This window comes from Pholcus phalangioides, unplaced genomic scaffold (genome assembly GCF_987345545.1).
Source record: "Pholcus phalangioides strain wild (caught in Gottingen) unplaced genomic scaffold, Ppha-v1.0 ptg000009l_1, whole genome shotgun sequence".
Classification (NCBI taxonomy): domain Eukaryota; kingdom Metazoa; phylum Arthropoda; class Arachnida; order Araneae; family Pholcidae; genus Pholcus; species Pholcus phalangioides.
The window spans coordinates 59,054,045-59,074,799 of record NW_028301602.1 but is presented as its reverse complement, the minus strand read 5'-3'; the positions used below and the strand labels follow the sequence as shown (position 1 = coordinate 59,074,799).

The following is a 20,755-nucleotide window of genomic DNA, read 5'->3' as shown; positions in this document are numbered from 1 at the left end:
AGAGGAATATTTAAGAGGTTCATGTGCTGATTAGTAGTAAATGGCAATGGGAGTTTTATCATTCAAACTCATGTAAAAGGGGGGGGGGGTCCTTTTTTTTTAGCTCTAGTCCTTCCCACACACACGCAAGAAATCAATCATTCTGCATTCTTCCAAAGGTTGAGAATCACAGCCCTATACACCGTTTGAAGAGCAAAAATATTACCATGAAGATACCAGATGTTTGATTAAAGATAAGGTGTATCTTAACAAGTACGATTTGCAGGTATACAGCATGACTGCTTCATGATTATGATAATCATTGGATCTTTCAAACCCATGCATATGCAGAGATACCAGCCTCATGGCTATCAAAATTTAAAAAAATTTTTATACTGTATCAATCAATTTCTTTCAATGTATAAAATGTCTTTTTTTTTTGCCAGGTAACCATACAGTTCAATGAGAAAAAAAAAATTTCTGAAGTGGGTGATGAAACAAAAAGTTTGGAAAAAAACTATGCTTTGTCATATGAAATAGTTATATAAAGCAGGGGATTTTTCAAACTGTAAGGCACAGGAGCGAAATATATTTTCTGCATCTTTACTACTTGTACACATTTCTCTATGGAATTTCTAACGAAATATGGTACATGCTGGAATGTGTTCCTAACAGTGAAATCTCGATAAAACGGTACTCTGCAGGCCAAGAAAAATTATTGTTGAAGGGGAATAATTGTTATATTGAGTGACAACAGTTTATCATTTGTGTGTAGACATTTTCAAAAAAGACTTGAAAAAATATCAGTGTAGAGGGATTTATCATCATATCGAGTATTGTTGTAGCGAGGTTTCACTGTATTTGTGTTGTCAGAATTGTGCTTAGTTTTGCTGGTGCTGCCATGTGTCCTCCATATTTCAAAGTAAAGGTGATAAATGTTTGAATTCTTTTCTTTTTTTTCTTTTGTGAGTCGGTATCGTGGTGCAGGTCTGCCTGCTCTCTGCAGAGAGACTTTCTTTAAATGGGAGCCCAGCTTGCATTCACACCTCAAAATCAAGAAATCGCAGAAAACCAACTTCAGCCCAACACCATTGTGTGCCAAGATTGGAAACTCACAATGAGAGTACAACATGATGCCCACACAACCACACAGCTGCCTTCGAGACAAGTGTGTGATGAGATTTTAATTTTTTTTTTTATCAAAGACAACCTCATTAGGTAGGCAGAGGTAAATTGCAGAAGCTGTGGGGGAGAAAATTTTGAAAACGTCTGAATAGCAAGCAACTGAAGTGAAACAGTAGAAAATTAAAAGTAATAAATACTTCAAATATTGATCTATTTTTAATAGAGAAAAAGAAAAAAAATTGATAAAATATTTACAAAATGACAGTGTCCACGACAGAAAAGATAAATTCAGAAGTACACAGAATATATTGGCTTCTATTCAGAGAAGTGTAGAAACACAATAAAAAAAATTAATGGAAATCTACACACGTTCATAGAGGCATGTCTGTTCCACCAATGAAGACACATCTGCAACAAGGAAAAGCAAAAACCAGCGTTAATTTAATTAATATAAATCAGTATTACTCACAGCATATTTAAAAGAGCATGCAATAATTTTCACCTAATTCAAAGGTTTTATAAAACCCCAGATCGAGAAACATTCAACTTAATTAAGCATCATGTAAATAAAATCTTGTATATTGAAATTTTGATCAACCATCTGAATTATCACACCGACAAATATCAAACAGAAATTCGGTCAGCCATTTAATAGACTGAATCAGACCATCATTTTCCAGCGTGGAGATTTTTGCTCTCTGGGGAACACTGGAACAGACCAGGAAGTCAGTAAAAAGCTGCACATACAACATAGGATCCTTTAGTTTGGCTTTATCAGAGTGTGAGAGACCTATGCTGGCATCCGGGACAATATTTGAGTTGTCCTGTGAAATCACAATGTAATTTGACCACACTGGTGTTCGTAAAAAGTTAATAAAGTCACACCCCGACTTTGAGTACCCAGATTTACTTGATTTCCTGTGAAAAATACTTGGTTCTTGAATTCAGCGAAATTCATGTGTTATGGGATCACAGCAGAGATGGAAACAATATTTTAATTATGATGTTATAATCAGGTGAGAATATATTTTCATTCAATCAGGTCACCACATGTTGTCTGCGCTATCTTTTAAGGGAATTAAAAGTAGAAACTGAAAAAAAAGCTGGAGCGGTAGACTTTGCCAGATATTTTGGAAAAATCAACCATTCGGAAATACTATTTTTGAAAAATGGTTTCATCACCAATACAAACTTTAAGTTCATTTGCCACGAATCAATTTTGATACTCTTGAAAGTCTTTTGTTTATTTAACTCCATGCAAAGAAATAAAAACTAGAAACAAAAGCAAAAAAACCTAGGCACAAGAAAACATTTTCACCCAATGTAAAAGGTCCAAAATAATGCCTTGTTTGACTTTTTCAGAACATAAAGACCCCCTTCCATGTTGGCAGATATGCTGCTGTAAATCTCAAACATTTTGTGCTGTTCTCAGCCTGCAATTTGTTAATTACATAACAATTATTTATATCTTTTTTTAGTCACCTGAAAACCTGACGCTTGGGATTTGCCCAGCTCTGGTCTGTTATATATTGGATCTCAATTCCTTATTTAGTCTGAGAATGATGTGTTGTTTTTTTTTGTCACCATTTTTTCAATACAACAGCCATAGTGGTATCCCTTTTTGTGATTTTTTTCTTTGGCAAGAAAGGCATCCAAAAGCATAACTGTTTCAATCATGGCAACTTATCCAGCTTTCTGATGTCTTTCTTAACAAAGAAAAAAATCACCAACACATCACCATAATAGATTAACAAGGTGCAGCAGAAAGGTTGCCCTGATTACGCGGAAGGAGGATTGCTCAGCCTGTAGGGGGATAAGGCAGTGGGCATAGTAACTTTAGATGCAAAAGATCATGCCATTTCCTAACATCGCTATTTTTATCACATTCACAAATGTCCAATTGGAGTGTCCGCAGAAGTTCAAATATGTGTCACTTAACATGCATCCCTATAAGAATATCTATCTTATAGACATGCATGTTAAGTGACTTGTGTAAAATTATGTGCACCCTTCAATCGGACATTTGTAAATGAGATACAAATAGCAATGCTTGAAAATGGCACGTTCTCACGCATCTAAAGTGACCACGTCCACCGCCCTATTCTAACTACAGGCAGAGCAACCCCCTGCACCGAAAATCAGGGCAACCTTTCTGCCGTACCCTGTACTATAGCTGTCCCTAAAATTCGGGCATTTCAATATATAAAGTGTTCAGTATAAAAACTAAGAATTCTAGGATGATAATGCATCACTTCATTACATGAGTAAAAACTTGAAAACTTGGCAATTATCATTTCGAGTTTGATTAATGGAAAAAAAAGTTAATACATACCTAAAACATCCGAATCAATACTGGAAGCTTCTCTGAGTGAGTATGTCCTCGAGAATCTGACGCAGCTCTTCATCTTCGAACCTTCCTTCCAAGCTAGGGATCAAGGCTTTCGCTTCTTCGGGTGTCTCCGGGCAAAGGTTCGCGAGCTGAACCATCTCGAACTTGTGTATCTTCTTCTTCTCGAGTAAGCCTCGCACGGCTGTTATGGTCTCCCTGTTCTTGAAACGACTGAAACGCTGGCAGTAGTTCAGGGTCTTCATGAATATGTCGGACAGTTCTTGCTCCTCCTCCGAGTTCTCGTTCTGTTGCTTCCGATGGTCCAGCAGCATGTGAACTTCGGCTACCAGCAACGCCTCCGCATTTTCGAACTCCTTGGGAAATTGCAACTCCGCCGCATCCTCTTCCACTTGGTCCAACACTACACTAGAAGCAGCGGTAGCCATTTTTCACTCTGTGACGGACGGCTTTGACCAAAGCTGCATTAAGAGCGGCTTTGACTGAGAAGAAAATCTGTTTGAAAATAAACAATTTTTTTTTTACATTTAATTTTTTGCAACCTTTTTTTTTGCATTCAAAAAATCCTTCCATTTGCAATTAATTAATTTTCAAGTATTTAGAAGTTATATGGTCAAAATAAAGAGTTTTAAGTCTCAAATTGGCCATTGTATATGTCAGAAATTAACGGAATAAACAAAACCTTTTATAGTTAAGGCCGTCCATTTTGTTACGGTCGATGATATACAAATCTTGCGTTTTACCTTTGTTAAGCTTTTCTTCATTTGAAATTTGACGTTGATTGCGAAGGTGAAATGAAATTTTATTCATTTTTTGATTTAATTTTTTTCATTTTAAAAAGCTCCACTGAAACTAACGCTTGAATTTTGACATTTGTTGAAACCTTTTCCCGCAATATTATGCATTCCTTTGCGAATTGAGATAGTGTATAATGTACTAAATTCTTGAGAATTCGCATTTATTTTCGTATTTCAATAACTTTCGAAGATTATTGAACAGTTTTTTTTCAGCCGTATATGGTTAATTCATTATTCATATGTAGAATAAGTATGATGATAACTTGTGCGTTGCTTGTGGTTAAATGTGCCGCCGGTAGTGACCATTTACATCATACATGCTCAACCCGTATCCTACGAAGTCATGTGATGCGACCCAAATTAGGTTTGAGGTAAACCTAATTTTGTAAAAAAAAGGAATGAGGTGGCACATTTGTAGATCACTTGAGTGAACTGTAGCAGTTTCAGACCACGCACATCTCCAGCTCACCTAAATGATCCACTGCACATTTACAGATCAATTAAGTGACCCGCAGCACATTTATAGTTCATTTAAGTGACCCCTGTGGTGCTGTTCCAAATCACTCAAGTGACCCTTCTACTGCTACTTTACCACACACACCAACTCCGGCCATATCGCCATACAGCAATTTATTACTGATAGATTTGGGTCAGAAATGAAACCGTCATCTATCTGTGGTCATCTCAAGTTCATCAAGATAAGAACTTGTCATCTATGTTCTTTCCGTCCAAATTCGTTGACCTGACAGAAATTGTTATGGTGGTAAACAAATATCTTACCATGATGCCACTTGAGCGCACTCAAGTGACCTGTGACACATTTATGGATCACTTCAGTGTAGTTCCACATCACATAAGTTACTCATGACACAGTGTTAGGTCACTCAAGCTTCCCACGGCAGATTTCTAGATCACTTGAATTACCTGCAGTTTACTTATGTTCCAGATTACTTATGTGGCCAGAGAAACATTTTCAAATGAATGAAGTGACACTCTTCTAAATATTGAGCATGCTTGATATAAATGTTATTAGAGCATTTGTTACTCTTTTACATTCAGAAAACAAAGGCCCTTCATAGAGAGCACTGATGATAAAAATTATTTGTCATATTATGGAATTAAGCCCTTGCATCCAACTATGCCTTTAACTTGGAAATTTATTATTTTCCAAACAAATTGGCCTACATTATTTAACATTATGTATTATCTCTAGAAATAAGCCCAGCCCACGTGTCCTTTTTTTCTTTTACAGTTACTAACATACGCCAAGGATGAAATTTATATAAGGGGGAGAATAATAGAAATGTTTTCAAAAAAACTTTAAAAAATTTGTTTATTGTGCAAAAAAAAAAGTTGTCAAGTGACATGCTTTGTATATTTATCTAACGAGTGTTATTACTGTCGTTTCCAGGTGTTTGAAGATATATCTTGATCCATCTTATAATTTTTCCGCCAAAGAAAATGGAATCTGAAGGAAGGTAATTATCTTTTATTGCATTGTTATTTAGTGATATACTACATGCTCTACGTTTATATAGTGGAATCTCTCGATAACACACCCATGAGGGGGGGAACAGATATTCTTGTCCTGTAACAAGGAGTGTCCCTAAACCATATAGCAAAATATATTGAGGCCGCCATGTTTCACATGCTTTGGAAGTATCCGTTATTGGAAAAATGGCCGTTTTATTTCTGAAAAAATAAAATTTATGATCTATATAATATATAAAATGGTAATATCCATTCTGTAATTGATTTTGATAACTATATATTATTATAATGTATCATTATATATATTAATAATATAATTTAATCAATCTACTGTGCTATTTTGGCATCCTAAAATTTAGGCATAAAGTGCTGAGGTAGAACACAACTCAAACGACAATGAGAAAAGCTGATATGAACCAAGATAGTGTACCAGCAACCCCAAATAGTTATTTGTTGCCACCCCATAAGCAACTAGATTATTCCACCATACATGCTTAACTCATGATGTTTGGGCCAAATGTGGCCCGCAAACTCAAACCTAGTTTTATGAGTTAACTAAGCCAGGGCTAGACAAATCTCAAAAAATCTAGGCGCGAAAAAAGTTTTTACTCAAAGAAAAAAGGTCCAAAATAATGCTTCTTTTGACTTTTTCAGAGCATAATCCTCTTTTATTTTAGCAGATATGCTGCTATAAATATCAACCATTTTGTGCTGTGCTCAGTCTGCCATTTAGTAACTGCAGAAAGAAAATTTTAGGCTCTGATACCAATTTTTTTGTTGCCACTGTGACCTGGCGCCTGGGATTTGTCCAACCCTGAGCTAAGCGACACATTCTTAAATCATTTCAATGACCCGCAGTACATTTAAGTGACCTGGAGCATTTTTCTGTATCACTTGAATAACCCGCGGCACATTTCCACTTTGATTAAGTGGTCTGCAACACATTTTCAGATCATTTAGATCAGTGTTTCCCCAAGGCAATATCGACTTCTAGTGGGGGGCGATGGAATTGTCCAGAAGTGCGGTAGAAGCTTAGGGTCTTGTATAGCATCCTATGGGCTGGCTGGAGTTGGGAGCAATGACAATTTTTTTTCCTTGGGGGGAGGGGCAAGGGATTATGTGACCTGAGCTCCTAGGTTCCAGTTCGTATGAGGGGTTGTATTTAAAAGAACTCTAAACTTTCTTTGTGCTATATGGTGGGGGTGGGGGCTGAAATTTTTGCTTTTAGCATGCATGTGTATGTTTTGAAAAAAGTCTAATAATTGGTTTTGTCATTTCAGTATTGCTTGCTTTAGCAGTGACAGATACTTTAGAAAAATTTTAAATGAACTTTTGTGAAGGAAATTTACTTAGAACTAGCTGATATCCCCGGTGACATTGCTTGCCCCATGAAAAACTTGTATATGTCTAGCCCAATTAGCTGATATTTTTGCTCCCAACACAGCAGATAATACAATGATCAATGCATCTTGTTTTTTAAAAAAAATACACTGATCGCAGCATCACTTGTACACACATTGAAAAAATCTACATTAATCGAAACAAAATTTGTATTCATAAATTTTGATGTGGAACAAAAACCTATTTGACTGTTATTTGTTAACTGATTTTTTAAATTCAAATTACAATGTAAAACACATTAAAATGTGCATCTTTTGTTTATCATTTTCAATACTGAAAAAATTTGGGAAAAAATTTGCATCCGATTGGAAAAATGGTGAAAAAAACGGGGGGTGTTCTCTTGAAAAATTTCTGCAATAAAAGAATTTGATACAAATATGTTTTGGCAGGAATATGCTTATGACTCCTTCCACACATTAGTGAAAAGTCCTAAAACAATTTGAAGTGATACGATCAACAGTGTGGATTTGTATGAAGAACATACATACTTTCACATTTATATAAGATTATCTGTTCTAACCATTTTTGTTGAAACTTTCAGCATTTTAGAGAAAAATTACCCCTTATATTGCAGACATAGTTTGTTTTCACTCCTGTTCCATTTTTGAAATTTCTGCTCCAAAAATGAAAGTTTGTTGCTCCAAAATGGATCAATGGCACTTGCATCTACAATAAATGAAAATTGTCACTATATTGGTTTTCCTTTGCTTTAGTTGTCAGCAGGTCTGCAAATTATTCATCCAGTTTTGACCTAGCTATGAAACCAGTATAAATATTTTTATTGGTTCAGCCAATTGAAGAATACTGGGTCTGGGAAACACTGAAGAGTTCATTTCTTGAAAAATTTGTCTAGAGAAATTAGTCTATGGCAGCCCCAATGCAGTGCCAGAATAGTGCAGTGGTAGGATGTAACACAAAACAAGCAACTCTGATAATGTGAATACATTAGGACCTACATATACACTCTCAAAACACACATTCTAGCATGTACCAATTCATTAGAAATTCTGTAGAGGAATGTGTGCGGTTACATAGAAGTAGTAGTGGTAAGATTCTTGTATTTACCACCATGAATGCTACCGTAAGGTCTACAGGTTCGATCCCAGGGAAGAACATAGATATCAAGCAGGGTACGTCAATTTTAATTTAAAAACTTTTTTAACTCACAAAATTTCAATTGTTTTTTCTTTAAATAACTCCAATGATATTCAAGTAAAATTAACCTCGTATGGTGTGCGTGTTACTGAAATATGGTAAAGTTTGTGATTAAAAGAAGTATAGAAGGTCTTTGAGGTAAATATAGACTTAATCCCTAGATACAGTACAGAAAGGAAGGTGCTCTATCTCTAGATTTTGTACATGGAAAAAATTGCAGAAAAATATAGGGAGTTGAACATAGCCCCTAGCTAAACTGCACCAAGTATTTTCAATGCATTACAGTGTGGAGCACTAGGGTTCCCCAGATTAAGCAATTGAGGAATTATTTTTTCTATAAAGCTTTGAATTCTATGTCCTAATTGCTGATTCAAGATGATAATAGATGTACCAAAATATATTGTTGGGCTTTCAACTTTACTTTCCGTACTAAAATTTTGAGTTTGCTCTTTTTTTTATCAAAACTCATTGAATCTTTGGAAAAATAAAAATGTATAAACAATTAAGCATCATCATGCAGGTCGGAAATACATCCACCAATTGTGCAAGAAACAATCTTGTCAATAAAATTTGTTTTTTATTTAGTTGATGCTGAATGGCCCTTTGGTTGTGCATTGAGTTAATTGAGATACTTGCACCATATGTGTGATACTGAGCTGCCACCACACATTCACTTTAATAGGGAGGGGTGCCCTCATGAATAAAAGCACTTTTCTCTACAAGAAAAATGTTAATCCATGAAGTTAATTTGGGCTCAACTACCTTTCATGTTACATAAACAAATTTTTGGTGTTCATATTTTTTGCTTGTAGTTTATTCATTAATGCTGAATTAAATTTGAGATATTAAAAGAAAAAAACAGGTGACTTGAAAATGTGCATTCTTAATGATTAAGATTTGTTTAAATTAAAAAACAGCCAAATCAAAATCTTTTTTTTTTTAATCCTGATTTTTTTCATACCCCGATAAGTTCTTTTCCTACCAAACCTGAGACGACCACTTATATATAGCACCATCATTTCCAACCAAACTAGATCAGTAGTAAATTTCTGTATGGCAATATGATTGGAGTTAGTGTGCAATAAAGTAGTACTTATAAATTGAAAATTATATCAAAATACACAAATTAGTCTATTTTTCTAGATGTATTTAGGCTCATGATCACTCTGGTTCATTAGGGGGGGGGGGAGGAAATAAATAAATGCTGCTGAGACTTTTGGTTTTACTTCTCTGCTCAAGCAGAATCGTAACTGGGATTTTTTTCGGGGAAGGCAAACATAATTTTGCAACTCCTATATTGTGAGAATCAAATTATAATTGATTTTAGTCCCTCCCTCGTTTGCTGTTTGGGGCAATGGCCTTTTTGGTCCTCTTCTAGTTCTAGCCTTGCATCTATGCAGCTTCCACCATACAAAATCCTGGAGGTGTGCCAGTGAGAGTCTGTTTGATATGCTATACAGTATTTGGATCCTTATAATTGCTTGTGTGTCTCATCCCCCGGTATACTCACTTGAGCTCAGCAAAGAGCTCAAGAGCAACCCATTACGCATGCAGTGTAGATTCATCTTTAGAACTCAAATCCTCATTTCACATTGATTAATCTATTAAAATTCCAAAATAATGAGTTAAGATTTATGCATCTGAATAGTTAGTAAAAATATGCAGATCCAGGAGTAAAAATGTCTCTAAACTTATCTCTTCATCTTAATCTTTGCAAAGATTTATTTATTTATTGATAAAAATTTTATTTACTTTACTCTTCTTTTTTAATTTCAGTTTAGATAGAGTCAAAGAAAGGGATATCAAGCGTGATGTTACGAGGAAACTTCTTGAAACTGGAGAGCTAGAAAAGTAATTCACATTTATTTCCATCAAATAATTTTTTTTAATAGAATGTCACATCGATTCCTGTTTTAACGGAAACTTTCCTAGCCCCCCCCCCCCCCAGGTAAATTTACATAGGAACAATGTAAAAATCTGGAATTCATAACAAAATTTCGTTACAATGAAGTGGTTTCTCTGGCCTCTTGGAGTTCGTTATAATGGGATTTGACTGTATATGGATAATGTGACATAGCTGCTAAGTCTCCCGAATTTTTCGGGAATTTCCCGAATTTTAGCTTCATCGCTTGACCTCCCGAAAAGTTCTTAAATCTCCCGAATTTTTACGAAAATCACAAAAATCCCTAATTGTCCCTAAAAATTCCCTATTTCGTTAAAAAAAATCCCCGCTCATGAAAACAATCCCTAAGGAATTTCTTGTGGGGCATAAAGCCTCTTTTTTCCCCCTTTCGAAATGACGTCACACGTCGTAAATGGGGAAATTCCCTTTTTAAGGAAGTTTTACAAACCCTCTGATGGTAACAAGAAAGTTGTTTGTCTTATCGTGCAGGGAAATGGCTTAGCAGCCAATAGTCCTGGATAATAATTGAAGATTATAGTGACGCGCATATGGTCAAAATTTCTTTTGTTGAAGTTACGTACGTGCGATATAACAAAACATGAATACTGATGAATATATTTAATCAATTTTAAAGATACTTATTCCGATGAATTTCCTTTCATCAAACGTTCCAGAAGAGGGCCGACTTTTCCTTTTTGTACAAGTTGTGTTACGGACATAAACATCGGTCATGGAAAGACTGCCATCATCACTCGTGAAATGGAAAAAAAAAATCAAGCAAGTGTCTTAGTCAGTGTGCTTCAAAAATTGACGGTGGTTTCCTTCATCTTCCGATGATTTTGGGGTCATTCACGCAGAATGTTTGTTCGCAGCGTTTCTGATTGAACACAATATTTATTTTTACATCATTGAAGTTTTGGCCTCCAATTTCACTTGTTTTTTGCGTAGGAATTTCACATTCCCAAGGGTTTTACTTCCATGTGTGTAAAATCCCTATTTTAATTTGACTTCAGTTTTTGAGTAGGGATTTTATTCCCTACGCTTTAGCTTTTATGTTTGGAAAATCCCTATTTTATTTGGAAAAATCCCTATTGTATTTATTAGGGAGTGGTTTTAGCATAAAATACGGGTTTGCGCGAAAATCTCCCGAATTTTCATTTTCAAAAGTTGGCAGCTATGATGTGAAATTTTAATCTTGAACCAAATGTTACATAGCTGTCTCTAAGGTTGAAACTTTTAAATGAATGATTTTTTTTTAGAAAATTTAATTTCAATAACTTTTCCATAAGCAGTTCAATTCTTATTATCATGTCAACATAAAAATCCACTTATATTTTATATAGATTGAAAGACTTGCTGAGAAGTAGATTAGTTGAATGTGGATGGAGAGATCAGATGAAAGCTCATTGTAAAGGTAATTCTAAAATTTACCGTAATTTTATCATCTTAATCTTAGGAAATTTGATGTCATTGCATCAACTTGAAGGTTCAATTTTTTTCTTTCCAGATGTAATTCGAGAAAAGGGTGTAGAAAATGTTAAAATTGATGATCTTGTGAAAGAAATTACACCAAAAGGAAGGGGTAAGTTTGTTTTGTATACCTGTACAAGCCTTGAAATTTTTCTTAATATTGAAGTCTGTTTGAAAAGTCCTAGAAATACTGTACTAAAACATGTTATTTCTTGGATTGTATGCTAAGTGTTTCCAAAAGAGTGTGCGAAAGTAATAAAAATTTTACCTGATCCTAAAATTTAAGTAAAATATGAAAAATGAGCAAGAAAAATGTAATTCAGCTGCCATAAAATCAAAATTAGGGAAAATATACACATTTAGATTTTTACTGTCAAAATATCACCCAAAAAATTTTTATTCTTTAAGGACATTGGATGAAAAACCCTGTATATTAATTATGTTACATGAGTTGTCTAATTTATTTTTGGGAGGAAAAAGTAAAATACATAAAAAATATACACAGTATTAATAATTTTTGTTTTAGAATTGGTGCCAGACTCAGTGAAGAAAGACCTCCTTGAGAAGATTCGGGGCATCATCAAATGAACAAAAAAAATTTATGCATTCTAACTGTTGCCATTAATGTCACATTTTTTACTATTTGTAAATTTGGTCGTATAATAAAAGGTTAAAAAAACATGAACTGGTACACAAACTTTTTCAATGACACTTTTGAAGACTGATTTTAATGTACAGACTTTTATGAAATGAATGAGAAAAATGAAAATACTTCAAAAAACATTTTGTGCAATAAAAGTGCATATGAAAATTGTATTGAAATCAATAACTGATCATATTTCACTATTCTAAAAAGGATGTTCTTTAGTAATTCAACACATCCAAGATGAATGATGATGCTATAAACAAATTTGAGACACCAATCTAAGGTTATTTCCTGAAATCATAGAAAAAAATACCTTTATATTTAAATATATAAAATTACGCAATAGTTACAATGTAAAAATTTGTCAGCATATTTTAATGGTACTTGATTCTCATGAATTAATTTCTGGTTTTTTATTATGCAGCTTTTTTCAAGAAGTTATTACTGTAAAAATTAACTATCAATCCTGGAAGAGTAAATGATTCTCTGCCAGATATAATCACAAATGCAGACCAACGATAAAGTCAAATACACTAAAAAATATGAATTCCTCTTACATTCCACGTAGTGATTGCCTACATAAAACAGATGAGAACTAGATTAAATGAACACACTTATTGCGTCATCAAGAATGCAAGAAATCAACCATCATTTCTCACTGTTGGCAAGAGAACCACAAATACAAATTTCATGAAGCAAGAGTTTTTACAAAGTGAAGTCCAGAGCTAATTTAGACTTCTATGCAGGCACATGTATCCATACCTTCAAAATTACATTAGTAAACAATAAATCAGCAGCACCATGGTTTAGGTTCATTAGAAGCAGATCAAATAGGCCAATGAAATAGCTTCATTTTACAAGCAACCCATCGGAATGTTGTATTTGACTAGAGCAAACATATATTTTTTCTGCTGAGCAATCAGGCATTAAGATTTGGTTAGGGTAATAGTGGTTATATTTATCCTCAGAAGACCACCCATAGTGTTACAAAATGCATTGAAAAAAAAATGAATTTTGTAATTTTTCCATGTATTTGCCTTTATTGTTCTGCATTTGTGATAATATCAATCACACCAATGTTCATGATTTTACGTGTATACAGTTGTCATATATACAGGGTGCATAGGTGACAGATGGTATTTTACTGGCGAACCATTGATCCTACAGGCATACTTTTAATTAGAAAATGTATCCAAATAACAATGTGTAGTACTCCGATATGTCGTTCATGTTGCAAGGGGTTGTGCAGTAATTAAAATTTAAAAAAACCCAATTATTGCCCTGTCTCTCCTGATGTCAACAAAAAAATTCCACGTTTCTAAGTGCCATATTTGAATATCTCAGTGAATATTTTGTTGTCATCAGGAGAGATAGGACAACAACATTCTCATTGGGTTTTTGGGCACACAGGGACTGTATAAATAGGTTTTTTTATAAGTACCGTATATACTCGTATATAAGCCGACCCCCCCCCCCCACTTCAGGACCACCAAAACCGCAATAAATTGAAAACCCGTGTATAAGCCGACCCCAAAAAAATCTGTGTATTTTAGGGAAAAAAATTCTTATATTTTTATGCAAAATGAATAGCTTCCGGAAATTTACAATAGAAAATGATTCAAACTTTTTAATCCATTTCTTCTGAGTCTCCAAGCTCATCATAATCGATCATATCATCATAGGGGGTGCGGCATCTGGGTTGGCATCGCCATTGTCACTTTCAGAGGATATCTCATTCGGATTTCAGTTCCGTCCATTGCATTGCTGATGCAACACTTTTTGTAGGATCGGATGATAATTTCGGTGGAAACAGAATTCCACGCCTCGTGTACCCATTGGCACACTAGGCCAATGTCAAGTTTCTTCCAGGCACCACCTTTTTGTAGTTGCTTTATCATCGGGACTCATCCATTCGATCCAGAAATTTCTCAGTCTTTGAGAGGCTTGTTGATGCTCACATCTAAAGTCTTCACAATCGACGTTAGCCCACCTGGTATAAAAGCCAATGATATTTTTGATTTCTTTGCCTCGGCTTTGACATTATCGGTTCTGTGGGGTTTGAACATATCCCATACCAATAATGCCGGTTTCTCGAACACTGCTCCGGACCTTTTGTTCCATATTTCCTGGATCCATTGTAGAATGCCCTTTTCATCCATCCAGCCCTTTTCCTGGGCTTTCACGATCTTTCTTGGTGGGAACTTCATGTTCGAAGGAATTTTCTTCCTTTCCTATTACCGATTTGTGACAGTTCAAATCCATGTCTTTTTCGCAGTTCAATTATGAACCTCTGGAAAGATTCAATTCTGCTTTCCAATTCTTCTGGGAGTTTTTGTGCGATCTTTGTTCGCTGGCGTAAGCACAGGTCGAAACGGTTCATGAAACGAGTGCACCAACCTGGGGATGCATAGAACTTTTCTGGATTTGTGTCTTTGAATTTAACACTCTCGGCTAGTTTCGATGCTTTCGGACGAATGACTGTCCTTGCCACGATTGTACCTTTCAGTCTGAGGTGTAGCACCCATTCATTCAATTCTTTCTCGAGTTCAGGGAACACCGATACTTTTCCTCGAAGAGTCTTTTTTGTCTTTCGCATGGCTGAAACTTTCTCTTTCATTTTTCGCCATTCTCTCACTTGTTTCTCATTGACGTTATATGTCCGAGCTGCAGCACAGTTATTGTTTTCTTCCGCGAATTTGATAACTTTCAGTTTGAAAGACGCATGACACGGAAATATTTTTGCTTTCTCCATTTTTGATCGTTGATACTTACTGATACAACACTAGATCAATGATTTTTCTGTGGGTGATCACGACTTGTACTACCCGGGAAAAAAATTACCACGTGGATTTAACCTGGAAAGTACTGACACAACCGCCATGTATAGCTACAAAAGTGACTACTGATTTCGGGGGTCGATATTTTCTCGTCAAAAACTGACCCGTTTATAAGCCGACCCCCCCACTTGAGGAACGAATTTTTCCTAAAAAAAACTCGGCTTATACACGAGTATATACAGTAACTATACACCTTGAAACATAAACGACATATCTGAGTACTAATGATATTTAGATACGTTCTCCAATTGGAAATATGCCTCTAGGATTAACAGTTCACTAATAAAATACCATACGCCCTGTTACATATGCACCCTGTATGTATATATATATATATATATATATATAATAATCACACACACACACATCAATGTTCACGATTTTAAGTGTATACAGCAGTCATATATAAATACTCATATGTTTGATAAGAAATTGTCTAGTTTAGGGCCCACTCCTTACTAGCAATATCTCATTGTAACCGACTCATGCCAGCTGTATGTGTAGTTTAATAAATTAGTTTGTTTGGTACAAAGCACAAATTCATCAGTTTAATAATTTTCACTCATCTGTATAGCTTTTTTTAAACATGCCAGATGTTAGCATTAGTTTTACTTTAAGAGCAAACTAAACCATGTTCCTCACCTCAGTCTTTACCACTTCGTGTGCCAGACAAAATTGACTTTTTCAGCTGTCCTCCAACCTTTTTTTCTTCAATGATACAACACATTCAACAGTATTCAGGCAAAAATACAAAGACACAGTGAATGACAAAATGCAAAACACTACAAGTAAGAACACAACAATAAAAATATAATAAAGGAAAATAAACAGACACTGTAGCCTGTAGGGATTATTACAATATACATGAGATACATAATTTGGAGTTGTTACTACAATGCAACAACGTACAACATTTATAGTTATTATGCTATTGCTTCCTTAATCATAAGTAAAAATATTAAGGCAGAGTAGTGAGAGATCCAAGAATAAGTTTCTGTTTCATGATGTAAATTTTCTTTCTTTTAATGGTGAATTTGAATCATCACTTATGATAGTTACATCATTTATCTCTTCAAATGTATTAGAGAAGATAAACAACCACTTGCAAAATGAAGTGCAATTTCTTTTTTTCAAGAATTTTTTATAAAACTAGAACTCTGGGTTGGTTTTTTTTCTCACTTTACCTGTACAAGATTTTATCAAAAAATCATAAAAAAGAATTTTTAACAAAGAGAAAAATGGCTAATAAAACCTTGCTCGATGTGAAAAAAGAGGTGGAAAATTGTTTTTAGAGAATTATTATTGACATCACATTAAATAATTGTCTGGATTTTGGACTTTTCTGAAGAATCTGTTTTTCCACATTATCAACATCCTTGCTTGCTATCAAAGCTCTAAAAATAAATGATGGATCCTTCCTTTTTCCTCTATCGGAAAAAAAATCATATTGCAAATTTATTACACGAAACTTATTCCCCATGCTGAAATTAATTCGGCAGCACATGTGTGGTCTTATTATATATAGCCCTATTCTTTACAAAATGAACTCATTCTTTCAATCCATGCACGTTAACCTCATTCTTTCAGAGAGTTCAAATTAGGGTCCAGTGCCGCCGCCCCCCCCCCCCCCCCCCCGTTGTTCCTGTGCAAAAGTTTGCCTCAGAACCAATTGCTGGTACTCATGGAGAGTCAAATATGATGGATTAGAGAGACTGTTTTGGTCAAAATAAATTATCCAAAAGTGATTTTCAGTGGCCAAGAACGGCGAGATGGAATAGTGAGGTAACAGTATAATTTCAAAAAATCTTTCAATAGTGTCACTTAAATTAATGTTGGTGCCTTATATATCCAGGAGGGAGGCTCCAAGTCTTAATTTTAGTGTCTGCTTCCAGGCTGAAGCAATTTCAATTTGAGTCAGTCATGTTAATAACATTTTTAAAAATTCAAAACAATAAATGTAGGTTAATGCGGAAGCTTACTTCTACGTTGTCCTCCTTTCCACAATTTCTTTTTCTTTTTTATGTCATCAACTGCTGAAAAATTAAATTTTGCATATGTTGTAATGAAATGAGGAATGGATAGTCAAAACTATGAAAATGTATATATTATATGCATATATTATAGAATAATGTATGCAATAAAAACATAGATAAATACTGAGTGCATGTAGCTATTCTAGTACAATAAACTGAATTAACATTAAGGGTGGAAATTAAAATTTTCAAATATAACATCTTCCTGTTGACGTTTTTACAACAGATGCCTAGATAAGAACATCTTAATTCATTTATTTTACTAATAAAATCAAAATATAGATGCTTTCAACATTATTATTCAAATACAAAGGTCATAACAGACAAAATGCCCAATGAGGTGGCTGTAAAACATGCCCATAAAAAATATGGATGTCGAGCATATATCTAAACTATATCAAAAATACAGCAACCCAATAAGAGCAATAAAAAATTAGTAATTATGATAAAACATACAATACTATCCCCTAAAAAATTATGGTTGTCTCATCCAAGTATGGATGGCTTCTCAATTTATCCCAATATGTTAATCATATTTCTTTTCAAACGTGTCAATTGTGTTAGAATTCATGACCTCCAGAGGTAAGCTATTTCATTTATTCAGAACCCTATTAGAGAAAAACCCTGCAACACAACCACCTTGAATTGTCCCTTACCAATCGATACTGGTGTCCTCTTGTTGAAGCAGTTGATTGACGATGTATTAATAATTCATGGTTCATTTTATAAATCCGATTAAAAATGTTCAATTCAACAGTTCAATCATATCCCTCTTGACACCTGTGCTGTGCAAACATTTTCAAGAAATCAAGTCGTTCTTCATAGCTTAAGCCCTGTGTACCATCAAGAGCATGTGTGGCTCTTCTCTGCACCCCCCTCGGCCAAGTCTATGTCCCTCTGTAAGTATGGTCCCCAAAACCTGATGGCATACTCCAATCCAGGGCAAACTAAGCCCCGCAAAAATGGAAGGATCACTTTAAGAGAATGCAAAAAGACCTTTCTCAGAATGAAACCAAGCATTCTATTCGGTTTTTTGACCACTACCGAACAGTGTTCAAAAAACTGGAGCCGTTCATCAATAAGAAAAATTATGATTCCAAATGGATTTATATAATTCCAAAAGCACACTCATTCATCTCATTACCCTATCCACAGATCTAGTATTCATAAAGGTGAATTTTTTTTTTCTCTCAGTGTAGGTATTCTTTTTTTAATCTCAGGGTTCAGCTCTGACTTCAACAATAAAACACCCATAATCCTTGAAGCCAGGGCTAAACTCCCTGAGGTTAAAAAAGATTATCTACACAAGAACGTGCTCGTAAAAAAAGACTATATCAATCTACAAAACACTATTAAGTTAGTAGCTCATGATAAGCATAAGCCAGGGTTCCCACTCAAAAAATTGGAAAAAGTTGGACTAAAAGTAGGATGGGGGATGGTACTCCCTTTGACACCATAATCATAGCATAAAAAAAATCTCTTAAAAAAATTGTTTTTATTAAAAAAAAAAATTCCCATAGCATTATTTCAGTATCCTATAAGATTGACTCAAGCCAAAGCAACATGACTTAGTTATAAAAACAATATTTGGTCAAAACATATATAATTCTTTTCTGTCTCATAACATTCATTACATTCTTTTTTTGGAATCTTTCACCATCGTCTTTCAACTCTCTTCAACAGTGCACAGCAAATTATGAAGGCATGTAATTTTTTTAAGAATGATGCTTTTTCAGGATCATTTCAAAAGCACAGTGAAAAATTTTTTAATTACAAAGTCTGGTGTAAATAAGTAAAGGTGAACTGGATGGTTTTACTGCATCACCCATATTTTTTTAAAAGGATTTTTTTTTTTAATTTTTACATTTTACTGTTCAATGCCAGTGTAATCGTTTTTGACAAATATGGAGCCCTTTCATTTCTAGTTCTTTACTCAGCCTTGTAAATATTGTTTATGCCTCTCCTTCATGCCTTAAAAATATACAAGACAATTGAATGCTATTGGGTAGCATCAGAATCACCAAAGGGCCTATGTATCAATCTGTTTTGTAATGTAAAGTATTGTTTCACCTATACGCAAAATGTGCACCACAATTTTGATGATGAATGTTAGTTACTATCCAAGACCATAAAGTAGTGGATACAAAATTATTTTTCCTTTTTTTTTAAATAGGATAATTTTTTTTTTTAATTATTACAGGAAGATTTGGAAGTCTTCTCTTCTTTGTGTGTGTATATATATATAATTTTTTTTTTTTTTTTTTGTATAAAATAGCTGACTATATATAACAGCTCACATAGCTAAATCAAATAGATGAATACAAGTTTATACTACCGTCAGTTCGAGGAGGTTCTAACCGATAACCAACAACCTGACACCATCCAACGGGAAACAAATCTGGACTCTCACAATCACACCACTGATCATACGCTTCCTCCCAACCATCAAAGTGGATGCAAAGAAGACGACCAACTACTTTTTTTACAGATCCTACACAAATCAGACGAGGTTCCATGAGGTCCACGGCTTCTAAGTGCATGCCTTCCTTGAAACCATGGTCAGGGATAACCTGGAATGTATAGTTTGAAAAAAAAAATCAGCCTGAAAATATTAAAATATTTCCAGTACACTTTTTTTTAACCAATTATATCAATGTGGTACTTCTGGCCAATTAATTTTGAGAATTGATTAAACATATATATTTAATATACAGTCGAATACCGTTATAGCGAAAGTCTCTTTTTAACAAACACTTTTCTAATCCCCCAAATAAGTTTACATAGGAACAATGTTAGGTCACTTGGAATTCCTTTATAACAAAATTTCGTTTTAACGAAGTGATTCCTCCTGTCTTTTGGCGTTCGTTATAACAGGATTCGACTGTATATATGTCACTGTGAATGTGATAAATCCAATTATTTTACGTCAGCATGGCCCAACTCTTCAGGGTATTGTGCTTATAACCGGGACAGAGCCTGGGCCATGTCTGGTTTTACAGCTATTGTACGTAATAACCAGTTATTATGCATAATTGCTGATCATTTAGATAAGTTTGATAAATTTCCCTAAATTTATCACTTTTAGCAGTGATCATGCATGATACCCAAGCATCAAATTGTTAGTAAGCATGATAAATCATATTATATGATAAACATGGTAATTCATACATATATTTTACCATTATAAATCTGGGTATGATCATAAAATTTGTTATCTTTATATTAGGGGGTCGTACTATATATTCATCATACATACTAGACTATTTGGAATTTTTCTCATATTTATCAAATTCACTAATTACACTAGGGTATTATGTATAATCACTGACAATGGCAATAAATTTCAAGTATTTATCAAATTTACTAACAACGATTGGTAAGTATGCATAATAACCAGTTACCATTAATAACCAATTTATCACATTTACCATGGCATATATATTCAACAGTTGAACCCGTTAATAACATTCCAGCTTATAACGGTTTTTTTTTTTGCTTAGTATGACTTTTTGTCTCAACTACAATGAGTATTTCTCATTAAGATTTCTAGTTCAAAGTGTTTATTCACTTA

The 20,755-nt window shown here is 34.3% G+C and overlaps 3 protein-coding genes across 8 annotated transcripts in view; 1 reads left to right on the top strand and 2 right to left on the bottom strand.

Moving 5' to 3' along the window:
* Nucleotides 1-1,301: 1,301 nt before the first annotated feature.
* Polr2D (RNA polymerase II subunit D) lies at nucleotides 1,302-3,910 on the bottom strand. Its single transcript, XM_089236681.1, has 2 exons — nucleotides 3,437-3,910; nucleotides 1,302-1,512 (listed from the first exon to the last, which is right to left on the bottom strand). The coding sequence occupies exon 1, from the start codon at nucleotides 3,877-3,879 to the stop codon at nucleotides 3,451-3,453; it is 429 nt and encodes a 142-aa protein (XP_089092807.1). The 5' UTR covers nucleotides 3,880-3,910; the 3' UTR covers nucleotides 1,302-1,512; nucleotides 3,437-3,450.
* Nucleotides 3,911-4,141: 231 nt separating this feature from the next.
* LOC149083398 (transcription and mRNA export factor ENY2-like) lies at nucleotides 4,142-19,546 on the top strand. 2 transcript variants are annotated; one of them, XM_089236680.1, is made up of 6 exons: nucleotides 4,142-4,240; nucleotides 5,660-5,726; nucleotides 10,072-10,146; nucleotides 11,542-11,612; nucleotides 11,706-11,780; nucleotides 19,460-19,546. In XM_089236680.1, the coding sequence occupies exons 2-6, from the start codon at nucleotides 5,710-5,712 to the stop codon at nucleotides 19,471-19,473; spliced, it is 252 nt and encodes an 83-aa protein (XP_089092806.1). In that variant the 5' UTR covers nucleotides 4,142-4,240; nucleotides 5,660-5,709; the 3' UTR covers nucleotides 19,474-19,546. The 2 variants fall into 2 exon arrangements, with proteins under 2 accessions (XP_089092806.1, XP_089092805.1); XM_089236679.1 differs by lacking the exon at nucleotides 19,460-19,546 and adding an exon at nucleotides 12,195-12,353.
* The window catches only part of LOC149083397 (MBT domain-containing protein 1-like), a 27,572-nt gene continuing 19,192 nt past the window's right edge, over nucleotides 12,376-20,755 (bottom strand). The window contains exons 13-16 of one of the 5 annotated variants that reach the window (XM_089236674.1): nucleotides 19,520-19,754; nucleotides 17,131-17,184; nucleotides 15,794-15,933; nucleotides 12,376-12,605 (exon numbers count right to left, since the gene is read on the bottom strand). In XM_089236674.1, coding sequence (XP_089092800.1) covers nucleotides 15,836-15,933; nucleotides 17,131-17,184; nucleotides 19,520-19,754 — 387 coding nt within the window. In that variant the 3' untranslated portion in view covers nucleotides 12,376-12,605; nucleotides 15,794-15,835. Of the gene's footprint in view, nucleotides 12,606-15,792; nucleotides 15,934-17,130; nucleotides 17,185-19,519; nucleotides 19,755-20,755 lie in introns of those variants that run through there. The other 4 variants (XM_089236676.1, XM_089236675.1, XM_089236678.1 and 1 more) reach the window with 4 other exon arrangements.